General features: G+C 33.6%; 1 protein-coding gene across 1 annotated transcript in view; it reads right to left on the bottom strand.

Moving 5' to 3' along the window:
* Positions 1-16,180, bottom strand: part of LOC126893042 (short stature homeobox protein-like) — a 113,765-nt gene that overhangs the window by 42,158 nt on the left and 55,427 nt on the right. The window contains exon 5 of the mRNA XM_050662982.1: positions 12,619-12,676. Coding sequence (XP_050518939.1) covers positions 12,619-12,676 — 58 coding nt within the window. The remainder of the gene's footprint in view (positions 1-12,618; positions 12,677-16,180) is intronic.

The raw sequence follows: 16,180 nt of genomic DNA, 5'->3' as shown, positions 1-16,180 counted from the left end.
ACTTAAATCAATTCCTCCACTTAATTCTACGCTATTCCTAATATTATAATTTGACCCCTCGTCTACTTGTGACGAAAGAAAAGTGTCAAAGCCTCCACTAGTAGTTATACTACTAATGGAAGATTTCTTTGTATTGCTGTCGCCCATTATGCCAAGTTTGTTTAAGAAACCATATATAAAATATACAATCTCTCAAAACAACCTACTGTATTTTATAGAGCTAAGTGTCATATTATCATAAGTTAATAAAGTCCTTTACCTTGTGGATCACTTACAAGGCAACAATACCCGAGAAGGTCCTCCACACAAGAATAGAACTTCCGCTTCTATGGGCTAGGACAAATCACCCATCTACAATCCATCTAGATATTGCTCATACCTAGTTTCTTATTAGGTGTTCTCCAAAATGTATATTATTTCACCAATAAAATAACAATTCTCTTGAATTATTCTTCAATTGACTGTATATGACGTTTATAGGTATGACATAAATATAAAATATTGTTATATGCTAAGAATCTAAATTTTATATTTTAAATGATATGTGATGTTCTTTACCTTGTCGTTTACTTGTAAGGTAACAACACTTGAAATGGTTTTCTATAGAAGAACAGTCCTTCTGTTTTTATGGTCTAGGACGAATCACTTATCTGTAATCCACTTGAATGTTGTTTAAACTTAATTTTTTTTATGTGTTCGTGTTCGGAACGTGCTAATGGATTGAATGTTCAAACTTGAATTTCTCAAATGTGTTATTTTCACCAATAAAATAATAATTTTCAGGAACTATTTTTCAGTTGAATGTTGACAGTTTTGACATATATTTATAAATATTAATATATTTGACATATATTTATAAATGTAAAGACTGAAAAAGTTTTGTACACACTTATGACAACAGGTAAAAGGGGGAGAAGTGTACTTTTGAAGTGTGTAAAATTAATAATTCTTAGCTGAGCGCTTTCGGCTTATAAAGCCATCTTCGGAGCTATGCTACAATAAAAGATCTCTAATGAATAATTGATCTTAGAATTCAAAGTTTAACTTACGTCAAAAAGGTCAAAATACCACTATGAAGAGAGATGGGTTCCATTTATGATATGAATAGAATGATAGAAACAGAAGTATTTCATATCATAAATGGAACCCATCTCTCTTCATAGTGGTATTTTGACCTTTTTGACGTAAGTTAAACTTTGAATTCTAAGATCAATTATTCATTAGAGATCTTTTATTGTAGCATAGCTCCGAAGATGGCTTTATAAGCCGAAAGCGCTCAGCTAAGAATTATTAATTTTACACACTTCAAAAGTACACTTCTCCCCCTTTTACCTGATATATTTATAAATCGTAATATTGTTCTTGATGGAATGAATATTGAGCAGACTGCATCTTATAAGTACTTGGGACATGAAATTCGATTGGGAAGAGATAACCAGACGTGCGAGCTCCCACGTCGCATAGGATTAGCCTGGGCAGCGTTTGGTAAACTGAGCTATGCATTTAAATCGGACTTACCCATATGCCTGAAAAGGAAAATCTTTGACCAGTGTGTATTGCCTGTACTCACTTATGGAGCGGAAACATTAACACTCACAAAAAAGGTAGTGAACAAGATTCGCATAACTCAAAGGGCTATGGAGCGCCAGATGTTGGGTGTCTCCCTGAGGGACCGAATCCCAAAGGAAGAAATACGTCGTAGAACAAAAACAGCGGACGCCGTCGAAAGAATCGCGTCGCTTAAGTGGAATTGTCAGACAACCGATGGACAAAACGTATTGTCGAGTGGAGGCCACCAACCAGATGGGCTGACGATCTGAAACGTATTGTCGGCAACTGGATGCAAGCCGCACAAAACAGAGAAAGATGGAAAGAGCTAAGGGAGACCTATATCCAGCAGTGGACGCGTACGGGTTGATGATGATGATGAACACATATATTAATAATAATAATTAATAATAATATATTTCTATTGGTAAAAATATTGGTAAATGGAATTATTCATCGTCATAAAATATTTATTTGCAAGATTTTTAACTGTTACCAATGGTAACAGTGGTTACATGGACGCTTCGCCAGTGGTGAACATTTAATTTGAGCGAAAAACTACTAAGATTTGACTAAGATCGTCAGTCAGACCTGAGGATTGCCTAGTGAAACCTAGGAGTGCCTGAAATTCGGACTTTGACTATATATACAAGGAGAGGTTAACGCGAGTTAATAGTAAAATCATAGGGAGTATATCGGCATAGCTCGCAACAAGAATGAAAAAAAAAAACAAAATATGCATAAGATGGACTGCAACCATAGACACGTGTTTCTGACTTATTAGTCGTCATCAGCATGGTATAGCCGAATTAGAATAGGTGTATGTTAACTTGGGAAAAGATCACTACAGGAGCAATGCAACCAATTTGTATGTGATTTAAACTGTTATGTCTTAAGGAATAGCTGAAGATGATCCACAGAAATATATCTATGATGAAAGATATTATTAACTGAAGCAAGTAGTAACGTAAAACTAACGTAAACGAAAATAGTAAATAGGCTTTAGGTGAAAGTTAAAATTTATTTATTATTTGTATAGAATAAAGTTAAATAAAAAATAGTTATTGAGCAACACCGTCCCTGTACACCAGTCCCTCAATCCGGATTGCGCTCGTCCTCATTTAGATTTGATAAAATTACATTTACAAATAGGGGTTAAGTTCGCATTTATTCATTTCAAATATGGAATAAACATGTTGACTGTTTATTCATGGGCTATACGGCTCCCTACGCAATATGTAAACGACTGAGGGATTTTTCTAATGCAAAAATTTGATCACCACCTTATTAAATGATGGTGTTTAATTAAATAAATAACATGGTCTTAATGAGGAGTTAGTATTGTTATAACTATATTGTTATGTCCATCTATACAACAGAAAGCATTCATTTAATTTAAGATTCTTTTTATTTATACTATTCAATGATCATGTTTCACAAATATACCTATATATATATATATATATATATATATATATATATATATATATATATATATATATATATGTTAAAAAATATTTGTTTATCCAATATACCATAAACATAAGATTTTAAAATATGCTAGAAATTTAGATTTGTTGCAACTATTTCTCATCTACTAAAATTAAGCTTTAATTCCGATATCTCCTCTGTTTTAACAAAAAAAAATTATTTAAATAATTCGTTATTTATTCTTACAAAATTTAATAAACTTTACTTTTCTCCTTTTGAATTGATTACTTATTTCTTCTTTAAAATTTGGAATGACTAATTATATTATAGAATTGTTCAATACAAAAAAATAAGCAAATATGGTGTGAATATAAACAAACTCTCTCCGTTTCACAAATGATTTGACTAACCTTTTTGTTTCTTCTCTACTTCTTTTCCCGGATTGCGTCGTCCTCGAGTCTCCCACACGTACTCTTAGGATGTTGCGAAAGGTCCCTCTCGTCCAAACTGCTTCACAAACAAACAAACAGGACTCGCTCGAATCCTCGACTCAGTTTTCTCTCTGCTCGATATATTGTGCCAATAGATACCAATCGGCTACTCGTTCTAGACAGAAACAGGAATCTTCCTCGGACACAGGAAAATTAACTTCTCAACTCGGTCAACGATTTCGTTTCAACTTAATTCTGCTCGCAAAGGCCAACTTCACCACTTTACACTGACTTCTCACTTTTCAAAAACTGGACTGCTGTCTCCAGATATTCATTACACAGCGCCTATTTTTTTCTCGTCAAAATCAGACTCAACACTCTCATCCTTTCCATCCATCATTTTTCGCCAATCACAAACATCCTTTCTACCCACTACATCCATATTATCATTTCTTAAGAACCAATTGAATTTGTATACAACTTTCCATTTTGTTAAATTCTCGGAGACATCAAATTACTTTCGTTGTTTCAAAATGCTAAACAAAAAGCCTTACATTCTAAACTCAATAAATTTGTTTACCGCTTAACCTTCTTCGAATTTTTTATAAAATGTCTTATTGTCCATTGCAAAGCGAAATAAACTGTATTGTCTAATCTAACCGCACCATTGTTTTAAGTCCGTTCAAAACCCATTAAGAAAACCACCTTCTTAAAGATTTCACTTTCTGCGAAAACACTGATTACAAACTAAATTATCCTATTACAATTTTTGGTCATATACAGGGCGATGAAAATCTATAATTTCGTGGTCTCTGATATAAATTTATTTTCTAAATTTTTCCCAAAAAAAAATTATACAACAAATCCCCGCCTTTTGAACTCGATAAAATTCTTTGCATCTGCAACTGATTTTCTCGAGGCAAAACAATTTTCCGGTATACCTATTTCTTTTTCCTAATTTATTTCCTATTCCCTACGTTAACTATTTATTATGTGTCCTTCCTTCATTTATTCATGATACTTGTACACATCGTGAATATTATAAATTCCTCTGATCTTTTCCGAATCAACATGCCTCAAAACATAGCTATTTACCCCATTTTCGTTATCTATTATGTAAGGACCCTCAAAATCAGGCATTAACTTCGCACAAATATCGCTAGTGAGATTTGACACTCTTAAGGCCCTTAAAAGCACTGTTTCGCCCCTCTGGAACGTCACTGGTCTTCTTCTATTTCGATCTTGCCTTTGAACATATTTCTCATTACTTCGTCGCAGCCTCCTCTGTACCGTTTCCACCACCTGTTGGTATACTCTTGGCTCAGGATCTTCCCCATGGTCTTATCGGCATCACACCTTTCATTATGTATTCCGGTGTCTCTTTGGTTATTGTACTCGGAATGGTGTTTAGATAATCTTCAATTTCCGCTACTTTCCTATCCCATCGTCGATGTTGTCCATTCGTCGCAATACGTAGAAATTTTGTCACTTCCTGAATAAAACGTTCAGAAGGATTGCTTTGAGGATGTCGGATGCTAACAAAGTTTGCCTCTATTCCTATTTCTCTCAACTGCCCCTTGAAACGATCATTTCGTAAATACGTCGCATTGTCCAGGAGAATTCTTCTTGGTGTTCCTACTGTAGCGACAAAATTGTCGATCTTTCTCATTATTTCTTCTACTTTTGTAGTACGGCAACTATATAATTTTACATATTTTGAGAAAACATCAACCATCACCAAAATATGTTTGTTCCTTTGGGTTGTCATGATCAGGTCACTTAACATATATCTATTGCTACAATTTCCAATTTTCCACGGGACACAATATTTTTTGTGATATTTTCATTCTTGAAATTCCTACTTTTGTATCTTTGACAAGTCTCACATTTTTGCGTAATCTCCTTGGCAATACGGTAGTCCTGTCGGCAGATATAGATTTCTCGAAAAACCAGCCAAACTTTCCTGCTGCCGATGCGCCCATAGTCCTCATGTAGTTTTTTTTATAATTTTCTCTGCCAATGTTTGGGTCACCAAATAAAGTTATTTCCCGTCTATTCTCTTGAAAAATAGATCATTTTCCCTCTCTGCTCTTCTTTTTCTCTCTCATCCAGTTCTTCTTGATTTGTTCGTAGCTCGTTTAACGAAAATATACCTTCTTCTTGTTGTAAGATGTTTAAGCCCACATGTAACGTGACTGCTTCCTTTTTCCTGTGTCTTCATCTCTGGTGAGAGCGTCGGCTATGATGTTATCTTTTCCTTTGATGTATCGGAACTCAAAATCGTATTCCTGTAATAACAGGATGCCTCTGTGTATTCGATTATTCACTAATCGATTCTTCATGATGTTGACCAACGCTGCATGATCCATCTCGATTGTGAATTTCGCCCCCAACAAATAGAACCTTAATTTGTTTACACAAAATAATACGCTTGCAAACTCTAATTCTGTCACACTATATTTTCGTTCATGTGTTTTTGTCACCCGAGAGATAAAACATATAGGCACTTATTGTCCGTTTTGTATTTGCGATAACACTCCTGCAAATTTTTGGATAGATGCATCTGTTCGGAGTATAAACGGAGTATAAAGATTTATACATAGGGTGATATATTTTTGTTCCTTTTGAAAATTATTCTTTTAAATTTTGAAAAGCCTTCTCCTGTTCCTCTTTCCAATTCCATTTTATCCCTTTCTTTAGTAACTTTATTAGAGATATTTATTTTTGACTTATTGGGAATTAATTTTTTTAAATAATTGATCGTTCCGAGAAAGCCTCTCAATGTTTTCAGATTTGTTGGTCTTGGGTATTCGTCGATGTTGACTCAGTCTTCGGCTAAACTAACTCCTCCCTTGTCCAATTTAAAACCCAAATATATCACTTCCTTTTGGAAAAATTGACATTTTTCGATGTTTAATCCAATTCTGTATCCTGTTCCAATTGCTGTATCCAATTCTTCCAGAATTACTTTTATATGTTTCAAATGACTCTGTTTATCTTGTGGAAAAATTAATAAATCATCGATGTAGTGGACTATGAAATCTTCATAGCGGTTTAGGATGGTGTGTAGCGCTATTACCAATGCTGCACACGCACTTTGCAATCCAAAAGGCACTACCTTAAACCGGTATACAATACCATCGATTGAAAATGCTGTGTAATTTCTACATTTTTCAGCTAAAGGTATCAACCAAAAACTATGCTTTAAATAAATTTTAGAAAATATGTGTGAACCAGTAATTCTTTCAAAAATGGCCTCGATGTTTAAAGGTGATTCATATTGTGATACAGTGTGTTGGTTGATATTTCGGGCATCCAAACATAGCCTTAATTCTCCACTGCTTTTCTTTACTATCACGATTGGATTTATATAAGGTGAGTCACATCTCTCGATGATTTAATCTTCCAACATTTTATTAATCTCCTCTTTCACCTGTTGTCGATACTTATATAGAATCGGGTATGTTTTCGATCGAAAGTTTTTTAAGTTTTTTACCTCGATTGAATGTTCATACTTTTTTGCCACTCTATTTTCTTCATTTGTTAAATTTTCATAGTATCTTAAAATCAACCGCATCTCCTTTTCTTTTCCTTCTCCGCAGATAATTTCTCTTTCTTTTGTGTCTCTTTTAGTGTCTCTCTTCTTCATAAATATTCTTCTATCTGGGTATTATTTACCTCTCTCCTATTTTCTCTTGGTCTGTCGGATCTATTTCGGTTTTCTCGATATCCCTGTTCATTTTGTCTACTATTATTTCTGTTTTCTTGAATTGTGCGTGTGGTGTTTCTATTCTAGTTTTCTCGATTACTGTCCTCATTCCATTGCCGATTTCTTGATTCATAATTTCATCTTCCGTTGTCTCTATTGTCGTTTTCTCTCCTGGGAATAAAGTCTCGTTTTGTATAGTCCCTCCTATAATTTTGTCTTCTATCTCTGTATTCCTGTGTTTCTCGGGGTCTGTAATCTTCTTGCGATCTTCTTGACTTTCTTTCTCTTAGATGCGATTCTCTTATTTGTAGGAATTGGCACAAACTATCTATGTCATTGTAATTTTGCAACGTGATATGGTCTTCTAGCGTTTCTTCGAAATGTCTTGCAATCAGTTCGACTAATTGTTCTGACGAATAATTATATTGTAAATGTTTAGCATTATTGTATATTTGTAATGCGTATGTTTTTTCTGAGATACCCATACCCATCCTATCATTGTATTTCCCATTTTGTAATTCCTTGTTGATTTCCAATTGTTCCCCAGAAATAATTTAAAAATTTTTGTTTAAACTGTTGCCAACTGTCAAATTCTTCTTCTTTGCTGGCAAACCACAGACCTGTTTCATACTTAAGATGGTTTCTGATCGTTTCTTTAGCTTGTCAAAATTTTCGATGTGTTGTACTTTCTTTTTTAGGCTATTTTTGAAAGGCACTGGGTGTAATTTTCTTACATCCTCGCCAAACCGTACTTTCACGTCACCTGTACTATTTTTTAATATGGATAAACATTTCTCTTCTCTCTCCGAAATTTTGTTGAGTCTTGATTTCCGCAGTTTGTCTTTCATTTTGCTTAACTTTTTCTTCTATCTCTCGCTTGTCTTCTTGTAACGCGTTTTCAAATTTGCTTTCCAAATTCTCGCTCTAGTTCCTTTTTCTGGCAATTTGTTAACTCCTTAATTTTATTGAATTTTCATTTCTTGTTCTTTCATTTCGTTCTTCATCATTGTCAAACATCCTTTTATTTCCTCTTCATACTTATGCGTTCATCCTCTTTATGCGTTCTTCTATTTTCTTGTTGTTCTCTTCTATTGCTTGTTTTGTTTTCTCCTGATTTTCTTGAATTTTTTGCTGTGTTTCTTCCATAATTCTTTTTGTTTCACGTTGATTTTCATTCATTGCTCGTTTTGATGCTTCCTGCTTTTTATCATCAAGCCAATACTAGATAGCAAAAATCTCATACCAGAACATCAGTTTGGGTTTAGACAAGAACATGGAACCATAGAGCAAGTCCATAGATTAGTAAAACATATCAGCAACGACTTTGAAAATAAGCGATATTCTTCAACAGCGTTTCTTGACATAAGCCAAGTGTTCGATAAAGTCTGCCACAAAGGTCTACTCTATAAACTAAAAAACCTATTGCCTCATCCGTATTATGAACTTCTAAAGTCTTACTTATCTGACAGATTCTTTTCAGTTAAATACCATTCAGAATATTCAGAATTATACCAAATAAAATCAGGAGTACCGCAAGGCAGCGTGTTAGGACCAATGCTGTACCAGCTTTTTACTGCAGATCTACCAACTTCAAGAACTACAATAACAGCAACCTTCGCAGATGACACTGCAATACTCGCCTCACATCATGATCCAGTAACTGCCTCAAGAAACTTACAAGCCAGCCTTAATAATATCCAAGCATGGTGAAAAAAATGAAAAAATCGAGTTAATGAGACCAAATAAATCCATGTTACCTTTACACTAAGAAGAGGTATATGTCCAGCAGTGTTATTAAATAATCAAATGATTACTCAGAGAAATGAAATAAAATATTTAGGTTTACATCTTGACAGAAAATTAACATGGAGAACACATATATTTACAAAACGAAAACAATTGTCTCAAACTAAGACAACTTTACTGGCTTATTGGCAAGAAATCACAATTAAATCTCACAAATAAGATCTTAATATATAAAGCCGTACTGAAGCCACTATGGACGTATGGAATTCAATTATGGGGTTCTGCTAGCAATTCAAACCTAGAAATCCTACAAAGATTCCAGAACAAAGTTCTTCGAATTATAACCAATGCTCCGTGGTATGTTTCGAGCCACATAATAGAAAAAGACCTCCAAGTTCAATCCATAAAAACTGAAGTCACAAAGTACAGTGAAAAATACAAAGACAAAACTAGTGCTCACTCTAATGACTTAGTACGCGAACTATTTAATGTCAATGATGAAGTGCGTCGACTAAAGCGTTTTAAGCCTACAGACTTAATAAACAGATTTAAATAAAATTAATTAACATTTACCACTACATTATTAACTTTGTTTGTTAATTATATGTTAAGGGAAGCCTCTCACTGGAGAGAATTCCTACATGTCATTTTTTCTTCTAATAGTTGTCATAAAATTTACTTATTGTTAAGAGTGATAACAGATTGTAAATTAAATGGAGCTAAATAAAAAAAAATAGCAAAATATCCAGTTTATCCTCTGCAGCTGCAGTCAAACCGTCGTCTATATATCGATAGAAAAACGTTATATCGAAATCTATTTTATTTAGAACAATTTCTTCCAGGTGCTCTAAAACTAGTTGAGCGATAGCACTAGATATGCTAGCACCCATAGCACATTCATCTGTTTGTAGGAATATTTTGTTTTTATATATAAAATATGTTGACTTTAATGTTGAAGGCTTAAAGAAGGCTTATGCTCGTTATTTAAGAAATTATAAAAAAATTACTTTTACATCTAAATAGTTGAATATTGGTTGAATGTGTTCCATGATTGATTTTTACACATTTATTTACAGGGTGTTCAAAATTTACAGTTTCATTATTGGATTATTCAATGTGTCATATGATGCTTATTTTAAATGGAACACCATGTATATTAGTAAATAATTATACAAACAAATTTACTTTTTTCGAATGGTATATGGATGTCCTATATCTAGGTCTCATAGTTTTTGCGTAATTTATAATTATTTAAATTCTTAATCTGTAAATAGATTTTAAAACAAAAGATGTAGTTAATTAATGGCATTGTATGACATTGTCATTTTATGACAGTACAGTCTGGTTGTTATCTTATAATTAATGTATTCCATGATTGATTATTACCCATTTATTCACAGGGTGTTCAAAATTTACAGTTTCATTATTGAATTATTCAATGTGTCATATGATGATTATTTTAAATAGAGCACCATGTATATTAATAAATTATTATACTAAACACAGGTTCCTCTTTTGAACAGTATACGGATGTTCTATAACTATAGTATTTTTACTACAAAAGCGATATTACGTAGGTCAAAATTTTTGACGTAAGAGAACTGTCAAAACATTAGCATGTGACTTTTCATTATTGCCACACATTATAATAAATATGGCAATAATGAAAAGTCACATTCTAATGTTTTGACAGTTCTCTTACGTCAAAAATTTTGACCTACGTAATATCGCTTTTGTAGTAAAAATACTATAGCAGTAGTTCTTGCGTAATTTACAATTTTCTTAAACGGTAAATCAATTTTAAAAATATTTATTTTAAAGTCACTCTCGATTTTTAAACCCATCATCTCGGCATAGTTGGTATAGTTGTAAATGAGTGTAGTTATAAATAAATATGTATACTTTTAGTTGCTGATTTGTGAAATAATTTTTTTCGTTAAGGGCACCGCCCCTGTTAAGGCGGTGCGGGGTGCAGTTGCACCCCAGACCTCGTTTTTCTCACCTATCTTTTTTAATAAATTTTTTTGATTTTTGTCCATTTTTTATTCGCATTAAATTCAATTTTAAACGCATTCCACCCATCACAGCATTTAAAACTCTTTGCGTTTACGTGTTTTCTTTTTTTTTTGGAAAATGACTGTAAGGTGCAAAATAATGAAAATTTCATCCTGAATTAGACGCTTCTGCTGTTCCACCTGGAACTAATAGAGCTATGGGACAATGTCGGTGTTATTTATGTCAGAGAAAAAAGACCGAAAGTCCCGGCATAACTGTATTGTGTGTAAAAACTTTGTGTTGCTCACACTGTGAAAAATTTCATGTGTTTGTCTTGCAGCGATTATATTTTTTTTTAAGAAGAAATGAGTATGAAAAACATGTCCTAATTATCTTTCAAATCAATTTCCCCAACGTTCACATATAAAAAAAATGGATATACGGATGGGGTGCAAATGCACCCCTCACCGTTGTTTACTTAAGAATCTAAGCACCGCCTTACGAGGTTTAAGTTAGTGTCATATTTATAAAGCTACTCATGCGTTTATCTTCCTCCCTAAAAAAAGTAGATTCTCTTTTAAAAAAATTCGATCAGCTTACCAAGCACATCAGAGTATTTTGTGTGTTGGTGACGTATCACCATAGAAGGATTCATGGGATGGTTCGAAAGCGTTTCGAAACAAGCAATACATTGAGGAATAGGATTGTTACTAGTTTCTGTGCCAGACTTCGCTATAAAACCACACTGTAAGTAGCTTTCGTGGTATTTCCTATTGGTATTGGACTGCGGTTTAGGTTTTTTAGCACTATCACTTTGATCCAGGATTCACCAAAAACTGCTTCATAGCAGGGAAGTAGGGATGATATGGAAGCACAACAACTGCACTGGCACTTTTGCAGACTGAGGCCTAGTGTTTGTTCTACCCACGTGATGCGTACCACCTGAAGCCTTCCCGCATAACACCAGTGGTACGCGTACCACCAGTTGGGAACCCCTGGTCAATACCAATATGTCCATTCAAATCACCTCCAATAAAATATGTTTCCTCTACAGGAACCTCGAGCATCTCACAACCAAGGGCACTTCAAAATTCTTTTTTTTTCTGTTCTTCACACCCTACCTGTGGGACGTTTTGATATAATATGTAGTTATAATTTATGTAATATGTAGTACGTAAATAATTTAAATATTTTTACAGAATGGACAGCTACCCATCAACAATTTTCTGTTGTTATTAATACATAAACATTAATTGTACATTCCATACATGTTTTAATGAGACCCATTAAACCTTAAAATAAATACTACTAAAATGAAGATATGGATTATTAGTAAGAGAAATAACACCAGATACAGTGGTGGATCTAGCCATTTGCTTGGGAGGGGATACATAAATAATGAGATCCTGAATTTTCTAACTAGCGGCTTTATTGGGTTGAATTTGTCTGTCTATGGTTTAAGTTTTATATCATAATTATCGAGAAGAAAATAGAAGGCAAGAAAAGACTAGGAAAACACACACATTGGTGGTTCAAAAATATGAGATTGTACCTACTGGTTTGGACTGACATTCGCTGTTTCGAGTTGCACAAGATACAGATCGTTGCCAAGATTCAATAAAGGCGGTACCGTAAGAAGACGATTATAGAAAGCAACGATTAATACCAAAATAGGATAGCATACGTTAAGAGGTTAGGGCACGTTTAAATCAAAAAGGAATCAAATTATTTATATAAATATGTCTTAAAATAACTTACCTTTTTGCATTTGATTTTCATGCTTTCTACATTTTGCTCTTCTATTCTGAAACCACACCTGTAAAGTAGAAACTAATGTTAAATTTGAAAATTTGATTATACACCAAGCAATAGGTATTTTAAATTTAAAATATTCTTAATAAAGCGAACATTCGAATTATATTAACCAGTAAGTAACTAGATCCTGAAAATCATAGACCAGAACAGGCTAAATACTTACAAGTAGTGATAGACAGTAAGATATCTAGTATGTAGTAAGATATGTTGACTAGGCACTAGGAACTAAAAACTGAATAAGTGAGGCAGGAGATGATTTAAAAAAGAGAAGACCCATTCTTATATCTCATATTCACGACATTTCGATATTCGATGAAATAACCATCGGCACATTTGCAGACGATTTCTTGCAGTAGACAGCACTCCCAACTACCAACTAGCTACAAACAAACTACAACTATAGCAACATCTCAACAACCTGGAAGAATGGTTTATAAAATGACGGATAAACGTTACTATAACCAAATCAACAAACATCACTTTTAAAACAAGATGTGTTGAATGCCTAGTGTTACAATAAATGGTAATATTCTATCAATAAAAAATAAGGTTAAGTATCTAAGACTACCATTAGATTTAATACTAAGGTGGAATACTTATATAAAAACAAAAAGAGACAAATCGATAAGAAGAGCAGGCATATGCAGGGCCGCGCCAAGGCTTTCAAGCGCCCCGGGGCAAATAATTTTAGGCGCCCCTTTCCTCCTCCCATTGTAAGTAGTTTTTTGCAACTTAGTGAATAAGTCCATTTATTCACGGTTTTTTCTCCGGATTTTAAAGCACCGCTTGGATTGAAATGAAATTTGGCATAAGCGTAGCTAACATGTCAAAGAAAAAAAGTGATATTGTGCCGATGTGTGGTTTTTGCTCTGAGGGTTAGTTTTACCCCTTCTTGGGGGTGAAAAACTATACGTTTAAAATAAGTACGGAAATGGATAAACTGACTAATTCTAAGTCACTTTTGTTCTATAGAGTTTTTTCACTAAGTCAATACTTTTCGATTATTTGCGAGTGAATATGTCCATTTTTCAACAAAAAAAACACGTTTTTCGCAAATAACTCAAAAAGTATTTTATCGAAAAAAAAATTCTTAGCAAAAATATAGCTTATAAAAAAGTGAAAAAAATGGTGTATGCATGAAGTCAGTAGACCCAGATGAAGTAGAATTGTAACTAATGAAAACTAGGTTCTGATTCGTCAAATTCCAAATCAAATACCTATTTCAACGAGAAATAAACAAAAAATGAAGCACTTTTCGGGATAAACTCATTTAAGTTTCATCGGTTCAAAGTGCTTTTTATAAAAAATGGTTTTAAAGTATTTTTTTTTTTAATTTTGAAAAAAATACATTTTTTTCAAAAAAATTTAAAATGTATTAATGATACCAAAAATTTCAGAGAGTAAAAAATGTACGTTTTGCTTTTCTGAATATTTTGGATTTTTTGTTTTCCTGTAAGACAAAAATTGGTTAATCAGCGGTAAAAAAATGTAAAACCGTGGAATTTTGAGAATCAACACCGATTTTAATGAAAATTTGGATTTAAGCTCGGTTGATCCTCTTCTTCAAAATCTACCCTATGCCGAACCGGGCTTTTGCCCTGGGGGTGAAAACAACCCCATCTAGGGAATGAAAATTTTTCAATCAAAATAACTATGGAAGTCGTTAGATTGACCAATTCTGAGTAAATTTTGTTATATAAATTATTTTTGCAAAGTTGATATTGTCCAAGTTATTAGCGATTGAAACTATCTATGCATTTTTCATTGAAAAAACTCACGTTTTATGACCGTTTTTCATGAATAACTTATATTTTTTTAATGACCTATAAAAGATGTCTCTTGTTTTTCCAAAAAAATTTCACCACATTCGAGTTATTTGAGATTGAAGGTTCTCATAATTCGGTTCTAATAACTTTCAAAGTATGAACTTTCCAAAAAAATTTTATAATATAAAATTTGATCAGAATTGGTCAATATATCGACTTCCATAGTTATTTCGATTAAAAATATTTTCATCCCCTACACGGGGTTGTTTTCACCCCCAGGACAAAAGCCCGCTTCGGCGTAGGGTAGATTTTGACAAAGGTTAAAATCTACTCCACCCTGAAATTGACCTTGGTTCTCAAAATTCCACGAGAAAATGTTGATTGGACAGACTGGACTATAAGATATGGCTGTTCAAGCCGTTTTTTATAGAAACTTTTTTAAAAAACAAAAATAAACAAGTTATGATGAGTTTTCCCCCGAAAAGTGCTTTTCGTGGGTTTCTAAACGTGTTTTTGTTTGTTGAAAAATGGACATATGCACTCGCAAATAACTCAAAAAGTATTGACTTAGTGAAAAAACTCTATACAACAAAAGTTGCTTAGAATTTGTCAGTTTATTAGTTTCCGGACTTGTTTTAAACGTATACTTTTTCACACCCGAGAAGGGGTGAAACTCACCCCTAGGGCAAAAGCACATATCAGCACAATATCACTTTTTTATTTGGCAGGTTAGCTATGTGTATGCCAAACTTCATGTCAAGCCAAGCGGTTCTTTAAAATTCGGAAGTTTTGCAATATTTTATTGTGAGTGAATGGACTAGAATCGATATTCGCTCCGTGCGCGACCATGGTGGGGGTACCTAGAAACGATGTCAGCGTGAGTAGTAGCGAAAATGACATTATTGGAGCTATCTTTGTAATGTCATTGGCATTGTTGGTATAACAAATTTTATAAAAAATGGTAAATCAATGTTATCTATTTATTATATGCTTAACGTTAATTTGTGAGATCTAAAAAGGTCAAGACCTCGGTTTTTGACCATTCGCTTCGTTATCGAACATATTCGCTTCGTATCTGTTTAGTGTACAGATAGCGAATGATCGATAACGAAGCGAATGGTAAAAAATCGAGGTCCTAGTGAAGCTAGGTGTTGCGTCAGTCATGCACGGAGCGAATACCTACAAACTATTTGTTATGTGTTTAGGAAAGTAATATACCTACCGATAGATTATTATGAACACTATAAATATTTACAAAACACAACGATTACACCATCAGAGAACAAATATGGTTCAGTTTAATAAGAGAAATAAGGGTTCGTACAATTATGGGATCAAAGTAATACTTACTGCCATTTTTATACCTACCTACGATTGGTAAGTTTTAAATTTTACAAGATAATAAAATATTACTAATATTTCTGGTAATTTCGGTCTTGTAAAAAATTTTTTTCGGCTCCTACTGGCGCCTTTTGAATACGGCGCCGGGGGGCTCCGCCCCCCTTCGCCCTTATGGACGGAGCGGGAATGGGCATATGGAATGGCTCATTGGCAAAAAGTTCTAACTTAAACTGGAAAACAAGGTCCTCATTTACAAATGTGTGATTACACTAATATGGACATACGGTATTCAGTTATCCAAGTTATATAAGTCCAAGTTTATACAACGAATTCAATAAAAAATACTCCGTAACATAATCCAGGCTCCATGCTACGTATCGAACAAAACTATTCATGAC

Source organism: Diabrotica virgifera, chromosome 10 (genome assembly GCF_917563875.1).
Source record: "Diabrotica virgifera virgifera chromosome 10, PGI_DIABVI_V3a".
Lineage (NCBI taxonomy): Eukaryota > Metazoa > Arthropoda > Insecta > Coleoptera > Chrysomelidae > Diabrotica > Diabrotica virgifera.
Note: the sequence above shows the minus strand (reverse complement) of the source record. Positions and strands in the feature narration are given on the sequence as shown.